Below are 17786 nucleotides of genomic sequence, written 5' to 3' on the forward strand. Positions count from 1 at the left end.
GGGCTGCCCTCTTTGAGGCAAGTTTAACTTTCTTCCTTTTCCCCCCCCTCCTGTTCTCGGCAGCAGAGAATCGTGCGAGCGTCTGCGTGAACTCGTTAACGCTCTTTCCAGGTTCCAAAGTCTTTACAGCAAACTTGACTTTGCATCCTCGCTCGGTAGCTAATAGCTCCTCACATAGAAATGTGCGTTTAAAACTCAATTTGGCTGCAGTCTACCTTTGCATGTTGAAGAAACGTGTCTGGGCTTGTAAATTGTGTGGCGTGTTTGGATGCTTGAGCTCGTTTGTTTTGTCTCTCATTGTCTTTAAGGTTTTCATATTTGTCTGAGCCATAACTTAGTGTGGTGGCAGATGGAAGAACAAATGAAGTTTTGCCTTGCAGGTTTGTACAGGCTGTAAGTACGTAGCACATGGCTAATGTTTTGTGGAGCAGAGACGTAATTGCACTTCTCTTGAGGTGAACCACAGTCAATTTTATTTGTTGCAGAAAGTATGCTCGTGTAAATTGTAGAAGGGACCCAAAAGGCAACACGACTCTTTAAAGCCACTGTGAGCCCACAAAAGACAATAATTCACAGAATGCAAAATTTTATTTTTAATTACACAAAAATGCACATTCTCAAAATCAAAGTGTGTGTACCTGTTTGCACGTTTTCTAAATGTTTTCTTTAACATAAAATTGGACGGTGTTCACAGTTCACTCGGGTACAATGTGTGCTTTGATTGTTTTATTATTCCCCCGTGCATGAGTGTTGGTGTTTATGAACCCATGTCTACAATCGAAGGTAAACTATTTGAATTCCTCTTGAGTTTCAGAGTGAGGTGTGTCGGTTCAGCCAGGCGGAATCTCTAGGAAACTGGTATAAAACGACAATTGCTTTGCAATGAAAGTAAAAAAACTGCCAATATTTGCCTCCTACCACTCCAGATTTTTGAGTGTACCCTTGCATAGTATGCTTTGTAGTCATATAGTTTAGACCTTGCAGAGGGCTTGAAGCGGTTTAAAAAAAAAAACTACCTTGCAAGAGAATACATTTTGCACATCCGTGTTTTTGTTAGTCTGTTACAACTTGAGAATAAAAGCTTAATCGAATTGTCTTGTTTAATTTTTTTATTGTGTAAACTTAATACAAGTGGAACCATTGTTTCTGAAAATTACGTGTTTGTACAATGATTTAAAAAAATGGCTTTAAAACGATACATCTACAAAATTTAAAATATTTTGTCAGGGAAGCAACACTTTACATCAGCTTTCCCAGTTCTCTATTACTGTCCGAAGTGCTTTCAGGTTGTACTGAATCGTATTTGGTGCCACGTCTTGACTTTAGTTTCACGTTTTGGGGAGCTTTCGGAACTGGAGTTCTGAGAATAAGTTTGAGAAGCTTCCTGCTTCAACTGAAGTTACTGAACTTAAAGATGCTGACGAAGCTCCTCCAGCACGTGGAACGACACGTGCCGAACTACATGTGCAGTACAATCTGAAAACGCATCGGAGCAAAAATTTGACTGCATAGTGAAATGTTGTGGTTATTGCATAGTTTTTGCAGTGCACAAACGTAACCCCATTTGGGTTTTTTTATTGGCGGCGTTTAATGCTCGCGGAGAAGAGACTCCTGACCCGTAACTCTGCGGAGCAGCTCCAGGGCTGTGTCGCCCTGATCCAACGGAACCTGAAAGGACATGACACATTGACACGTCTACAGTACATGTGAATGTGTTCAGCTATCTTGTAAATCGATTTGCTGGATGAGGGCATACCTATTCCGGTGGGGTTTATTTAACCATACTTTACCATCATGAGACCTTTTCCAGTACCAAAATATAAGAATAGGTATTTCCCCTTTTTTTCTGGCAACAAAACTGAAACTTTTTTTACAAGGAATCATGTCTGCATTAACCACAATACTTGTGGTCAGAATGCAAACAAAAAACACTGATAATAGATTTTTGTTGTCAGAAAAAAAGGGGAAAAACCTATTCTCATACTTGACCAGTGCGGTTTTGCAGGTGGGGAGCACAGAAACGGTACAACTGGTTTTAATGCAGTGCATTCTGCTGTCCACTGTTGCACCAACCTACCCGCTCAATAAGCTCCACTGGATAGCTTGCCCCTGCTATAGGATTGTGGAATTTACACCGTCTTGAGTATAAACTTGAGATGTGTGCAACCCCCACAGCTAACTTTGAGCAGAAAATAAAACGTAGATGTTTTGATTCTAGACATGTAAAACTGCCTCTCGCCTCACCATGTGTCCGGCCTTGAGAATCCAGTAGAAGGTGAAGTTGCCGTAGCTCTTGTGGTAGGCCACGTTGTCGCTTGAGACGAGGGACAGGGGGCTCCACTTGAGCTCGTTGAACGCATCGAGGCCTGGCCACTTCATCTTCTGCACCCAAGACTCCTGCCCTGTAGGAGCATGAGATCAGCGTGCAGTGTCAGAACCTGACTGTGATCGGACCGTGCGTGCAATGTAACTGCTCCAGGCAACGTGTTAAAGACACTACGGCAGTGCCGATTTTTTAAGACCAGCGGTGCTCAACTGCAGTTGCACAACTCGTGACTTTAAAATAAAATTGTTAGGAGATTGTTTATATATCTAGTATGATGTCTCATGTAGATGGAATGGCAGGCTCCATGCTGGAATACACCTGTCGGCACAGATCTGCGTTACCCCTGCGGAGGGTAGAATTGGACTTTGAAATGCCTTTCACACATCTTAGCGTTCAATAACAACAATAGCTATAATTAGGGCTTTCTGTTACCGAGCACACTTAAAGTATAAAAGCAATATATCCCCTTCTAGCACCCAATCGGTAAAACATCGATGGCGAGCCGTTTCAAAGTGACAGGCCTCGGTTGTCCGGGGGCCATGTGATGAAATTAAGTTTGCGGGTTGTAGCTGGGCTGTCGGGGTCAACGGTTCCCCACCCCTTCTAATCGCGTGTCGATGTGCCTGTGTCCATGCCGGTTTTTCCCGATTGCCGGCAGCGTTTACCCAGCGTGTCCACGATGAGGTCGAGCTGCCCATTGTAGACGGTGACCTTAACCCCGCTCGACAGCAGCTCGTCGACCATGTCAATGACCGGCTTCATGAAGTCCGCGGCCATGTTCGTGAACACATCTTCCGACTGGCCTGCGGGGACACGGTCGGGTAGAATGAGTGGCCACCGAAAACCGTCGCTTCAAGCAGGAGTGCGGAGTCTTTCTCCTTCCCGAGGGCAGAACATTACTTTGAAATACCTTGAGTGGACCTGCACGTTATCAAAGAATAATGTTATTAGGGCTTTATCCCGATATCTGCCTCCTGCTTTCCTCTACCAGGAAGTCAATATTCACTTCTAGAACCCGATTAGCACAGCCAAGATGTTTGCGGCGACAGTTGGCTATTATTTTGGACGTGGTTGGCTTCACGTGGCCGTGGGCCGTGTGAAACGAAGTCACGGCCGTGTGTGGCCCATGCGCGGGCGACTCGACCCAAGATCTCGGCGGCACCAGCTCGGCCCTCTTGACATTCCCGAGCCACCTGTGGCGGTGAAATGGCCTATGGGGTGGCGCGTTCGCCGCATGTTGCAGAGATTCACGGTTCGAATTCGGTGGCCGTCCTGTTCAATAGAGTGGACATTAAAGATCCCCCGACGTCTCCTGCGTTCCGCCCCTTTCATGTGCGCGCCGGAATGTGGATGCTTGCAGATTTTTGTTGTATCCCGTTGTTGGAATCTCCCGGTGTCGTTTGCTGGGCCCCGCATGTTGCAAATATAAAACATTTCCCCTGACGTAATTCGCAAGCGTAGGCCAGAGTATGTCGGTGTCATCGTCCAAATTTGTCGAAGTAGAAACTTAAATAACTCAATTGGGACTACTCTATACATGACATTCATGGCTTCCTACGAGTAGACTAATGCTCGTGGTCACTCTTGGGTGAGATCGCGCAAATGTAAATGTAAAGCCACCTTTGCCCGAAATGCTACGTGTTAAAGATACTCATCATGGTCTCGTGAGTTCTCACCTGATTAAATACAATATATTCGAAACCTAAAATTGAATCCGGTCACCTGGACTAAATGGTGGGTGCTGGGGTGTAGGCGCATCCCCAGTGGGGAGCGAAGGGTAGCGGTTCGCGTGTTGCACGATAAACCTGGCGATCCGAGTTCGATTCCCGCTCACGGCCAACACCAGCAACGATAATCTGAATCGGTCCTGGGCCTGCCCTAGGTCGACTCTGCCTCAAATGAGTATCTGGTACTGTATGTGAACAAAGGCGGCCAGGCGTGATGCTGGCCACTCACCCACCTCGTGTTCTGTGCCAGCCTTCATGGGTGCTCGCTAACAGTACTTACCCCAACAGTCTGTTCAGGCTATATGGGGGACCTTTGTTTTCATACCTCCCCACCGTACGTCCTCCGGGATGATTTCCAGCTTCTTCCGGATGGCTCCGTTCATGAGCTGGCTGAGCGCCGCCTGCTGCAAGTGTCCAACGTGAGTCTGGTAGAGTTTGGCTGCAGCAGTAAAGACGACGCACACGTCAGGATGAGTCTCATTTGCAAGAGTGACATCACTACAAAGATCCCCTATGTATCCTGTAACAGACTGCGGGGGCATGTGCTCTCCGCGGGTGCTTATCAAGGCCAGCACCGCGCACACGATGAGTTGGTGTGGCCGGCACCGTGCCCGGCAACCTTTGTCTTTTATTAATTGCATTTTTTTACCTACGTGACTTTACCGAAAAAACCTAAGAATATGAATCATTGCAGTCACGAAAGCTTAAAATCTAGAATTCCAATCTAGAACCTTTGTCTCTCCAATGATGATGGTCTCGCACCGCACCAAGTTCTGTTTCAAGGCTGAGCCGACATTGGGGAGGTCAAGGACCGGTGCAGACTATCATCATCGATGTTGGCTGTTAGCGGGAATTGAGCTCAGGAGATAGGATGTCCGTGAAAATTAAGTAATTTGCCCAGATGTCAAGGTTTTCCAAGAAACCACTCAATTAGCCATAGAACGGATTGACCTGTCACCCCAGCAACTGTCACGAATCGAGATCACAATTCATTTCAGTAATTTAAACCAAGTCTCGTTTTTTTTCCCCCATTTTCTTCTACATCGCTGGTACAGTTTTGCTCATTCCATTAGACTACGTTTCACAATTATAAAGACACGGTGATGGCTTTGGCAGGCCTTCAGCGGTAGATAAGACGATGGCTGCTGATGATGATAATGAACATTGCAATGTGTAGTTCCTGGCCACGTGAGCATTCGTGTGCCGGGATCTCGGTTTGACTCGGCTAAGCTTGGGTTGCACACATGGCAGAGGTCACGGTGACCATCTTCATACGGGTCCGTGATGGCACAGATATTGCGGCTTGCTCGCTGCTGGCCACTTATGAACCCAGCGCCAAGAAAAAAACTCTTCATCCCATGGCCCATTTCCCTGCGGCGAAGCCAGCCTGTTTATCACATGGTTCAGAAGTTTGGTGGGCGGTTGTTATTTGTCCCATGTTATGTAAAATGTTTTGAAAATGTGTTGTGCATATGCCCGTGTGTGATTGTGTGTGTACGATGATGGGCCTCTGTGGAGGCTCGTGAAGGGCGCTACTGGGCAGTTGATATGAAGGCTATCCCCCCAGCAACAACAGAAGGCGGAGGAGCGAAGCTCACAACAACGAGCTGAGCGCCAGGTGGCTAAAACGCAGCAAGTTGACAAGAGTAGGCAGCACAGGTGGGGCATCTCTCATCTCAGTTAAGCCACAACACCCTGGGCTTGTATCGTGGGCCATAGTGATGTCATCGCCACTTCGCATCGAATCGAATGCGAGCATTGTTTTGCACAAGTGCATTGTGGGGCGCAGTGGTGCAGCTCTTTGTGCACTCCACTACATACCAAGTGACCCGATTCAAATTCCCGGGTACGGCTATCGCCAGTGACGAGCGATATCAAGACCTGTCTTGGACGTCCCCTACATTGACTCAGGCCTCTGTACACATCAGCAGCGGGTAAACAAATGCAGTCGGGTGCCTCTTGGTTTGCCGTGCTTGCCTTCCTTGGTGCCATCAGCACTGAGTAGGCTATTGGTGGGGGGGGGAACTTTATCAGTGGTTTTTTTTTTCACCCCACCCCACTTTGCCCCATGTACACACATACCAAGTGGTTTTTTCCGTGGTTTTGTAGCAGAGGTGTCCACATAGTGATTGGTCGAGTCTTGCGTGAGAATGTTGTAGAAGTTCACTCCGTTGGTGTACTGCAGCAACAACAACAACACAGTCTGGCGTTATGTGTAGTCCACATACTGGTAAAACATTTTAATTCGGAGCAAGCTGGAGGTTATTATTTGAATAGAGGCACTGGTTCATTGAACTGCGGCACATTAGTTCCAGTATATTTAAACGCATTACTGGAATTTTCTACGCGTAATATTTTTCTCCAAAAAAACCATCAAGTCACGTTGACGTTTAAGGCAGTCTACTGTGTGTAAATTCAGTATTTTCCTGGGGACAAGCAAACTTGATAACCGGATCACAAACGCTCTTTGTCCAGAAAGTGCATTTTTTTTGTACGACTACGTAGATGCAAGTGGATTAAGTGGATGGATTTATTACATTTATTGTTGCAGGTGAAAATAAATAAATGCACTTCGACAGAATCACCTGGAAATGCGTCAAGTCTCATCAAATCTCAGAAGCTAAGCAGGTTTGAGGCTGCATAGTGCCTCGATGGGTGACCACCACGCACGCCTCTGGCATTACACACACTCGACTGTGTCGTCACAACACAGTCACGACTCAATAACTCCGCTCTTTGTACTTGCACACAACAACAACTAACTTCACAGCCGCAACTCGCTTTCATTTTCATATTTGAACCAGCCGCATGTAGCGTCACGTTTTCTCTCCCACTGCACAGAATTGTCGAGTGTTTACGTGTTGAGGAATGAGTGCGATGATGGGCGCTTTATGTTGGCAGCCAATTTGCGGCCAGAAGGGCGCCACGTGTTTAAAACAAACACAAAAGTAAACAATGGACTTGACACAAACAGGCTGTCACAGACAGTGCTATGCGGTGGCAATAGCAGCAGCAGCAACCTCCGCTCTGCCACCCTCTTACTCGTCTCGCCGTCTTCACTGATTTATTTGTAACTTTTTTTGCTGTTGCGTGTGCCTTTTGCTTTGGCGACATTTCTTAATTTTTATTTATTTTGCTTGTCAAGCGTGCGTACGTGTGAAGGGGAGCGCTAGTGTAGCGGTTAGCGCTATGCTGCGCTACGAACCCGGGGGACCTGAGTTCGATTTCCGCTCACGGCCAACACCGGTGACGATTATCTGAACCGGTCCTGCGCCTCCCCTAGATCGACTCAGCCTCAAATGAGTACCTGGTGCGGTGTGTAAAAACATCGCCACTGAGGAGACGAAGGCGGTCGGGCGTGGTGTTGGCCACCCACCCCCTCGTGTGTCGTGACGGCCTTCATAGGTGCTCGCTAACAGCACTTGCCCCAACATTATGTTAAGGCTATATGGGGGATCTTTGTGTGTCTTTGTTGGGCTTCTTTCACGCCGTATGTAGCCCACTGCGCGAATGTGGGATTTGATCCTTATGTATATAATGAATGTACAGCTTTGTGGGATGCTGTTGGCACGAATGACGCTGTATAAAATAAAAGTATTATTGTTAACCCATACCATGACCGGCGCGATGAAATATGGTCAAATTTGGCAGTTAGTTGTCATTCGTGAAGAGTTGTTGTGGCCATCGCGTGCCGGCGGCCTCGGGGTCCAAACTTTTGCCAACTTTTTAAAATGACACCGCAAAAATCACTCAATTTGGATTCATGCCCACAGCAGCAACCATCGCCCTCTGCTGACAGCCGAATGCCCCAGGGTCGCTCTTGCAAACGAGACATTTTTCTTTTTAAAAAGGTGTCAGTTTTGTTGCCAGATAGAAGGGTAAAAAACCAATTATCATATTTTTTTACCGGCAAATGAGGTGGCAATGGAGACTCTTCTCGTCGCCTTTCGAGCTCTCGCTCGGTTAAACGAAGCGAGCAAAAAACCTCCCCCGTGTCCACTCGTGGTTTGCGAGGAGCGGCAAGCGTGAGGTGGTGGGGGCGGGGAAACGCTCACGCTGGAGATCACGTCCTCCGCCAAGGACCAGAGTCGCGTGGCGTTGGCATACTGCCCCGCGTCGTAGGCCTCCTTCACGGCGTTGGCTGCCTCCATCACCAGCTTGAGGCCCGGCTTGTCCAGCAGAGACTGGTGGGTACGCGCACACATGTAAACGTACATGTAACACGTAGACACAATGACCCCTTCGCCCCGCCCCACTACCCCGTGTATATCCGACAACAGATTGTCAGGGCAGATGATATCCGTTCTAGATTTGAAGCTTTCGTGACTGCAAGGATTCATATTCTTAGGTTTTTTCGGTAAAGTCACGTAGGTAAAAAAAATTAAAATTAATAAAAGTAAAATAAAAATAAAATAATATAATAATATAATTTTATTTTTATTTTACTTTTATTAATTTTAATTTTTTTTACCTACGTGACTTTACCGAAAAAACCTAAGAAGATGATATCCGCTTGGCTGACTATGTCCCCCCCACTGCTGATGTTAACATCCTGCACCAGTTTCTCATTTTAAGGCCGAGTCGTCGACCTCGGGATGGCTCAAGACTGGTTTAGATAATCGTCACTGCACTGATGTTGGCTGCAAGCCGGAGTCGAACTCGGTTCGCCAGGTTCGTAGTGCAGTGCGCTGACCACTACACTACCGCTCCCCAGAGATATAGATCCCCCATATAGCCTTAAAAGTCTGTTGGGGCAAGTGCTGTTCACTACCACCTATGAAGGCTGTGACGCACACGAGGGGGTGGGTGGCCAGCACCACGCCCGGCCGCCTTTGTCTCCCCAGCCACGAAGCTTACACACCGCACCAGGTACTCATTTGAGGCTGAGTCGACACGCACACACGCACGCATGCGAGTCATCGCTTGGCACAGCAGACGCACCCACGATAGGGACGTCCATGTGAAATCCCTGACCAGTGACCGTGACTGCCAATTTTTAAAACAGCTCACATTTGTACGCGTTAGCACGTGACGCAATAACAAACCGATCGTCATCGCCCGTTCCACGACAGTTTGTCCTAAAAATAGATTCACAAGCGCTAGCGGGTTGCTGATATTAAATCAGACAAATAAACCGATTTCAGCAAAGATCATTTGATGCTGCAATCGTGAATCTAAACACGTGGCTTCAAAAATATACGGGGGCTTTCGAGTCCCTGATTAGCTTGGATAATGATTACTACAGTTTAGGTTCTTAATTATTAATGAGCTGAAGTTAAAGCCCCGCATAACTGTGCTTATGTCTACATTTTTAAAACTGGTGTTAATGTGTATACCAAAGAGCAAATCCAACAGGAATGGGTCCAATCTCATCAGATATTACCTTTGGATAGTGCCAGGATGGGCAACCACCGTACCCATAACTTGTGTTACAGACTGTGGAGCTACGTGGTGGGCAGCAGAGGACAGTGCCAAAAAAAAATCCACCGTTGTACTGTGCTTCTACGCTTCCACCTCCATGCTACACGAATTCACAAACCCACATTGACCAGCGTGGTGAAGCAAGATCAAAGGATCCCCCCGCAACTTGTGCATTGTCAATTGTAAGGCATCGAAGCCGTTCATAAACCCTTGTCAGTTCTTGCGGACGCTGTGGCACGAACGCCCCAATTGAGCGCGGACGAGGCGAACCTTACCGTAGCGTGCAGATAGGGTCCCCAGGTCAGCACGGAGTCTGCGAAAACGAGAAGACACGAGCGTTGAAACCGGAGCTGAACGAACATCTTCGGTGGCTCATTGGTGTCAGAGGGCACCACCGGATCGCTCGGCTCGATTAAAATGAGTTCTCATGCGGTCATGAGTTGATTTTGGATTAGTTTTTTCGCTTAGTTTGGCGACAAAAATATTGCGTCTGAAGATATCAGGTATATCGGCTCGACCGTCACGCGATGAGCGTTACCTGGTGCAGCAGGGCGCACGTGGGGAAAAGTTCCACACTTTTGTTGTGGATAAGAGGTCACTTCGCAGCATTCTCAAAAGTAGTTCTGTAATGTCTCCTTCCACGGACCGCTACCTCAACACGAGGTGATGCGCTGCTGCTCTGCGAGAGCTCCAAACGGATTTTGCATCCCGTGACTTGATGCTCAGAAGCATAAAATCAGGGAAAAATTGTTACTATTTTTTATTTTTCCATCGAATTGGAGAAACTCAAGTGCAACCCACAACCAGCGTGACACGGCCGATGGGGATGTCACCAAACCACTCGTGGGAACGGAGGCTAAACCGTGCTCCCAAACATCTTTGTGCCATCCAATTAGTTACGGGGGGGGGGGGAGGAGGGGAACAAATCTGACGCATATTCTCTCCACACTGACACCACTTTTGGCCTTGATGAAGGCAACGGGAGACAAATACCGAGCGGGGAAATCCACGAGTCTCCCAACGCCACTCCCTTGAAGGCGCACGTGATCTCCTTGTTGTTGATGGCCTGCGGAAGGGGGTCAGTGAGGGCGTTATCAGAATCTGTATTTAGACTGGTGGAGGAATCCGATGAGCTATGAAGCTCTTTCTCACAGATGCCCAGTAGGGGAGGGTCAGCGGTAGTGGTTCGGGGGTTAAGGGGTCAGGGTTAAGTGCCGCATTGGTTTGGAAAATGTTTGTTCCCCTAGAGGGGAATTAATATTCGTTTCCACCAGAAAAACATTCATCGCCATCTACCTATCTAAACCCATAGATTAGGGTTATGGTAATGGAATAAAGTTTCGGGTTAGGGTCAAGGGATAGGTGCTACAATGGTTATGATAAAGTTCGAACCAAACAGACAGTTATGAAAGTGTAAAACTCTACTGAAAGCAAACTGATCAACTGCTTCACGGACATGTTTTCTTATACAAATTTGCTTGAGATTAACGTATGGTTATTCATGTTGCTCGGAATACGCTCTTGAAACACTCGCCAGTGGCCAGAGCACATCGCCACTGCCCCTCAATTCCATTTCCTCCTCCCCAACAACCCCTTAACCACGCGAAAACCCACGGCCGCCTCCGTTTTTCGAAGCGGCAACAAATCCAACGGGCGAACTTCGGCCCTCACCTTCAGCAGCTCCAGCGAAATGGCGGCGGCCATCTTCCCTCCGTAGGACTCGGAGAAGATGTAGAAGGGGACCGTCTGCAAAGAAGGGCAAGAAAAACCCCCGGGGTCACTCCGACACGTCTGCAAGTTGAAGCGTCGGGGTCCCGTTCACCGGCTGGATCTCGGAACGCGCAAGCGGTTCAGCGTCCATTTTATTTAGAGAGGAGTAGCGCTGCCGTTTTTAAAAAAAATATTTTACTGCACACTCACCGCAGAGAACTGTAGCGACACGACCGCACTCTCCGATAGCTGACACCAAACTGTGCCGCACGCATCCTCCCGCGTGGCTTTTTACTTCTGATTCCATTCGATCCCGTTCCGATGACGTACACGTACATAATCGGAACGGGAGAGGGTTAACTCAGTTGGTAGAATAAATGACGCAGGTCACTCCTGCAAGCGAGACTTGGGCCTGGTCCCTTGCGCTCTCACCTGGCTACACGTATTGCGTGATCACGAGAAATCGGTCGCGGAAGATGAGCAAGTAAACATCCACAAGCTGAACCTTGGCCCCCGTGTCTCCACTAACAAATACATTATTTAATCTAGGATTGAAGCTTTCGTGACTGCAGGAATTAATATACTCATTGGTTCTTTCGGTAAAGTCACGTATGTAGAAATAAAATAAAATTTAAATAGATGACGACGTTTCGAACGCAACAAAAGCACTCGTCCTCAGGTGAAAATGGCGTAAACCACACAGCGAGGGAACACACAGAGGGACATCACACAGAGAGCACACCGAGAACGGCAAACTGCACGGAAGCAAATACAGCAAGAAGATGGGAGATGCGAACTCAGCAAACCTTAGAAACATAATGCGATGCAAACCAGTCGGCCAACAACACAGTGAGACACCAACCTGGTTTACCACGTATTTCAAAAGACTGCTAAATCTTGTGTTCATTATTTGTTGAGTCCATCAGCCCATTGGCTATATATAATCTTTCGAGAACCAATACTATCCAGAGGCGATTGTTTAAGGAAGTGAAATCCAGACCGGTTCACATCTCCTTGTGTCAAACTAATCATAGAACCACATTTCATGGGATGGTTTTTCTCTCCGGTCATTGGTGACTGGGCTGAGAACCTGGTTTAGTCACGGGTGGCTTGAAGCTGGAATCAAACTCAGTCGGGATCTCAGATGCTGCCGACTTCATGCTCCGACCTCTGAACGGTCACTCTTCAGACTCAGCGACTTCAGTCACAACCAGAGTCTCTTTAGGCACTCTTTGGCCACTATCGGTCACGCGTGAAGGCGCTGCTTGAGAGCGTGAACCTGTCGGGAAGACGGCGGCGGGTCGCGCGTCCGACCGCGGCTCCCCTCACCTGGAACTCTTTGGCCTCGGCGAAGAACCCAGCGAGCAGCACGCGCATGTCGGTGGCCACGGTGGAGATGTTGTGCGCGTACGCGTCCTGGTAGGTGACGTAGCTGTAGCCCGTGCCCACGGGGTTGTCCACAAACAGCAGGCTGGCCGCCGCCAGCTGTGCCAGAGCACGCGCGGCAGAACGGCACACGGCATCACGACCATGGCATCACGGCACAAAGCGTCACGACCACGGCGTCACAGCACACGGCATCACGACCACGGCCTCACGGCGCACGGCATCATGACCACGGCGTCACAGCACAAAGGCGTCATGGCACAGGGCGTCACGACCATGGCTTCACGACCACGGGGGAAGGGGGCGGTGAGGGTACGAGAGACGTGACCCTGAGAGTTATGCTTGACGAGCCGCCGCAGTTAAATTTGCGGCAGCCCGTTGCCAAATGGGCGATTGCATGGCCCTCTAAATAAAGTCGGCTTTGCTTTGTGTGACGGATGGGTCTCGTAAAAAAGATGCTCTGTGGAAGAGTTGCACTAAAAATGAGCATTGTCTGCACCAGCAAAGTTTATCTTGAGGGTGCTGCTGCTGCTGCCAAGTCACATGGTGGAGAATTATTTTGATGTATGGCAGAGCAGTGTCATCCCTTCGTGTTAAGAAAAAAAAAATTATGCTAATTTGTAACGCGCACGACTTTCACTTGCCCGAATGGCAGCGACCCTGAGACGCGGAGCCCAGCTCAGAGACCCGTTTCGTAAAAGTCCAATAACAGAGAGATATTGTTTGAGAAGGCGCTTAGAGGTAGGAAAAGAGTCAGCGCTGCGCAAGTGGAGGGGGATGGCGGCGTTCCAGGTGGAGGCGCCGACAACAGAGAAACGACGCATGGCGATCGTGGTCCCGACTCTCGGTGTCGAGAGTAACTCCTGGACAGAGCTACGGGGAGTTCTGGTGGTGGTTTGGAGGCAGGGCGTCAGGAGGTCCGAGAATGCTCAAATTTACGCGAATAATGTGACGAGACCCATTAACTCAATCCATGTCGTCACAGGTGGTTGAAAATCAGACTCGAAGTTGGGGTTTCAGTGGTGCCAGACCAGTAAATGCAGCAAACAATGCCCCTTCTTCTGAGCAGAGAAAAGCCAACCAACTTGACAGACCGCGCTGAGCTAAGCCGAGTAAAAGTGTGCCGTTGATTTGCGTGCTTTTATCCTCACCCATGTGGTCTTCCGTGGCTGTAAGTTAACATCCAGCGGCCCGATCTCCTCAAAGTTCCCGAAGCCAGTGCCGGAGGCTCCGGGTCCACCCTGGGGTGAGCGGAGATATCGACACGGCACACACGGGCAAGGGGCTGTGACGCTCACAGCTCCACACAGATGGATTCAACCCACTGCTGTACTGCAGCATGATCATAGAAACACCCGAAGTGCCTAGGCAGTGCCAATCATCCCTCTGCATGTCACGTTTAGGGCACCACAATGGCGAGATGCAAACTGCCTCGCCTGGTATACAGACCGTGGGTTCAATCGCAACCCAGACACCAGCATATTTGGAGTTTGCATGTTCTCCCCGTGGTCACGTGGATTTTTCTCCGAGTCCTCCGGTTTTCCCTCCACATTTAGGAACGTGTTTAGAGTATATGGCGGCTATACATTTACACCTCATAAGCCACTTAGTTGAGATATCATTTATGGACAGGTCGCTTCTGAAAAAGAGCTACATAGCTCAGTGGACCTTACCTGGTCAAATAAAACATTGTTTATATCTAGATTTGAAGTTTTCGTGACTGCAGGGATCCATACTCTTTGGTTCTTTCGGTAGGTATAAAATAAAATCAATGAAATCACGACGTCATCAGGTGACAGAACCACAGCAAGAAACAATTGCTGCAATTTTACCGAAAGAACCAAAGGGTAAAAATAGTTTATAGTTTTGTAGCGTGCGTGTCTGTGGAGACGGAGTGGACAAGAGGTTATACCTGCAGCCACAGGACCAGGGGCTGGACACTGGCCTTCTTCGATGGGTACAGCCACCAGAACATCTTGGCCTGGGGGCGGATCGCCACATAGCCCCATTTTTCCTCGCCACTGCTCACCGCCGGGGCTCCTGCGGTGGGTCGGGGTCAGGGTGGAGGTCAAGCATTAACGTCAGGTTCATGTTCATAGTATCAACAGAGATGCAGCGGTTATCATCAATCGTGTGTCCTCAGCTGGACAAAGGCCTCGCCAAGTCGTCTCCGACGGCCGCGCGGCCCGACGATCCACTCTGGCTCCTGCGCGCGAGATGATTTCACGCTGGAATAACAAGACTTGCGATGCTGCAGCAGCAGCGGTGCACGGGCACAAATAACAACGACTCAACAGATTGGACAACAACACTGATTGTTACGCGTGTGCTCCCTCGTTCGGGGCGATGTTAATGAACAAGTGTTACAACTGCAAAGCTCCATCTCCATGGAGGACGTACTCTCGGACGAGTTCCCTCCTTTGGCCACCGTGCTCCATCATCTCTGACCTCATCGTCGAATACAATTATACCCACGCGAGCGGTCTTATGACAGGGGTGGTGGAAATTCCTCGTTGCTATGACGGGGGCCTTCCTGAGACCTTTTGGACAACGTTTACGGTGCGAGTGTGCCCCAATAATAGTAAAGTACACGCGTGTCGCTCACTCACGTGGGCTCAGCGGAGAAAGAGTAAAGCCGAGGCGACGGGTAGAGGGGTAATGAGTGATATTGGGTGCGTTACGGAGGCCCAGATCAGGTGATTGCATTGTTTATGACAGCCATCAGCACAGACCGTGGGCGCTTGTTACCGAGTTTTATTATTAACAGAATGCACGACTCAGCAGTTTGTTTGGTTCAGCTCAAAACAAAATACGAGTTAATTAGTAATCAATTGGCACGTTTGCCCACGTGACAACTTTATTCATTGGTTTGCTCTGCCGGGTGGAGGACGGTGTACGACACACACTTTACTCACACGGCGATTTGACCGCAAAATCAATTATGAATCAATTATGAATCATCGAAAGTCTGCTAAATGTTAAATGTACCTATACAGCCTTTTCTCAATCCACTGCTGGATGAGTTCCATCCCACGCCACGGAGAAGGGGTTATTCTGACCATAACTTCACCAGGCTGGCCGGCGCGGATTTGGTGAAGGAGGCATAGACGTACGTGGGAGCATAGACGTACGGTACAACAATGGGTGTTTGCTGCGCTGCCCTGCGATTGCATGCAACGTAGCCTCACAGCACCTCCGATGAGCACGGTTGGCTACGTACGGTGCGAAAGAAGTTCAACATGCATCCATACCTGCTGCTGTGCATGACCGAAGCTAAGCGGGGTCGAGACTGGAAAGTGCTTGGATTGGGTGACCAACAATGCATAGAAACAGGTTGGTATCGGCAGCAGAGGGCGGTGCAGCAAAATTCATTCAACTCCACTGTGCTCCCACGACGAAGTCATTCCCTGCCTTCGCTCGCGCACCGACGAGTGTGTGGTGAAGCATGGTCAAATAATAATTGTCATGATGACGATACAAACAAACATCTATTATAAAAGCCCGGCGTTTCGTTTGTCCGTCAACTAAATTACAAGAGCCTTTCAGAAGGCCTGAATCAAAAAGTTATAGAAAGTAGGACCCCCCCCCCACCTCCGCCTAGATGTGGGGGTGAAAAGTTGATCCAACATGTTTAAACATTTTTTATCGTGATTTAAACGTGTAAGTCATCCCACGGGATTCGCTCGCTCGCGTGCGGAGAGACATGACGACTCTTCGGACCACAGAGATGCGGACAGTAGCCACGTGGTGAGCCGGCGCCGACAATTGTACAAGCTCTGCGGTCCTCTATGGGTTAAGGTGTTATCGGCCGCATAATGTGGGAGGAAACCGGAGCACCCGGAGAAAACCCACGCGTGCGAGGGGGAAACACTCGATCCCATGCAGTCGAAACTGCTGGTGGATCACCACAGTGCTGGATTACAGGCGGCCACGTACGTAGCCACCATCGCACAGGCAATGATCGGCAAGAGCCTTTGATAAAAAAAAGCGCAACACACTCGTAAATAACACCACCGCCTTTAAAAAAAAAAATCAAGAGAATATAATAGGTGACGTTTCTGGCAATGGACCTTCTTCAACACACACACACGGCGGTCAATAAAGGTTGCTCATGCACCACTCCCAACGCAGCATCACCAAATAATTCGCTTAAGTTGCACAATACAATGGAGGATTTTTTCTGAAAAACATCAAGTATATATATATTTTTAATGTGATTTATATTTAGCCAGACTTTTGCTTGGGAGGGGAGAGGGTTGCAGCGGCACTGCGGTGGTTGTAACGCTGCGTTACGAACGCGCCGACCCGCGTGACGAAAGTTTGAACCGGGTCTTGGGCCCTCCCTAGGTCGACTCAGCCTCAAATGAGCGCCTGATGCGATGAGAAGGCGGCCGGGCGCGGTGCTATCGGCCACCCAACCCCCATTCGTGTGCCGTGCGGGCAATAATAGGCGCTCGCTGACTGCAATTGCCCCAAAAAAGTCCGTTACAGCGAAACGGGAGGAGATCTTTGTCCTTTTGTTATAGGATTATGACATAGCCGATGAGCGCGTGATGGACGCGTGTGTATCTATATGTATAGGATACGAGACTGGGGTGGGGGAGGGTAGTGTCGTGGTTAAGCCGCGCTGCGCTACAACCCCCGGGCCGCCCGAGTTCAAACCCCGCACGCGTCCCCGAACACCGGTGACGATTCGTCTGGACCGTTCCTGCTGCGTCTCCCCTCCCTCCCCCAGGGGTCGACTCGGCCTCAAATGTTGTAAACATCGCCACTGGGGAGACAAAGGCGGCCGCGCGTGGCGGTGCCGGCCGTACCGTCCGCACGCTTCCTCGTTGTGCCGTGCCGGACTTTCGATCGGCGCAAGCCAAACAGCACCGAAAAACCAAGCATGTTTACAGCCACCCCGGTGGATCTTGTTGTGTCTGTTGTTTGGTTTGTGAGCCGCACTGACCCGCACATGGCCGCACCGGCCCGAGCAGCACCGCGAGGAGCGTGGCGAGCAGCGGTGGCACCACGAGGAGGAGGAGGAGACGGGGGGTCCGAGGCGCGGTGCGTTCCATCGCTGCTGCGCTCACTCGGGTCGTGCGCTCCGTCCTCGACGGAGGGAGCGATCAGCGCCGATCAGCTGCCTGTCACGAGGAACGTGCGGAAGAAGGAAGGAGGCGGCACTGGGTGGTGGTGGTGGGTGGTGGTGGTGGGGGGAAGACCAAGCGAGT

The 17786-nt window shown here is 49.4% G+C and overlaps 1 protein-coding gene across 1 annotated transcript; it reads right to left on the reverse strand.

Annotated features, from left to right (window-relative positions):
* Positions 1-569: 569 nt before the first annotated feature.
* On the reverse strand, positions 570-17774 carry SCPEP1 (serine carboxypeptidase 1). Its single transcript, XM_078599853.1, has 13 exons — positions 17522-17774; positions 14483-14610; positions 13722-13811; positions 12514-12669; positions 11146-11220; positions 10468-10540; positions 9750-9787; positions 8109-8237; positions 6136-6232; positions 4379-4492; positions 2992-3129; positions 2245-2402; positions 570-1668 (listed from the first exon to the last, which is right to left on the reverse strand). Exons 1-13 carry the CDS (start codon positions 17628-17630, stop codon positions 1588-1590), a joined length of 1386 nt encoding a protein of 461 aa, XP_078455979.1. The 5' UTR covers positions 17631-17774; the 3' UTR covers positions 570-1587.
* Positions 17775-17786: the final 12 nt, after the last annotated feature.

Source organism: Lampetra planeri, chromosome 1, assembly GCF_965212315.1.
Source record: "Lampetra planeri chromosome 1, kcLamPlan1.2.h2, whole genome shotgun sequence".
Classification (NCBI taxonomy): Eukaryota; Metazoa; Chordata; class Hyperoartia; order Petromyzontiformes; family Petromyzontidae; genus Lampetra; species Lampetra planeri.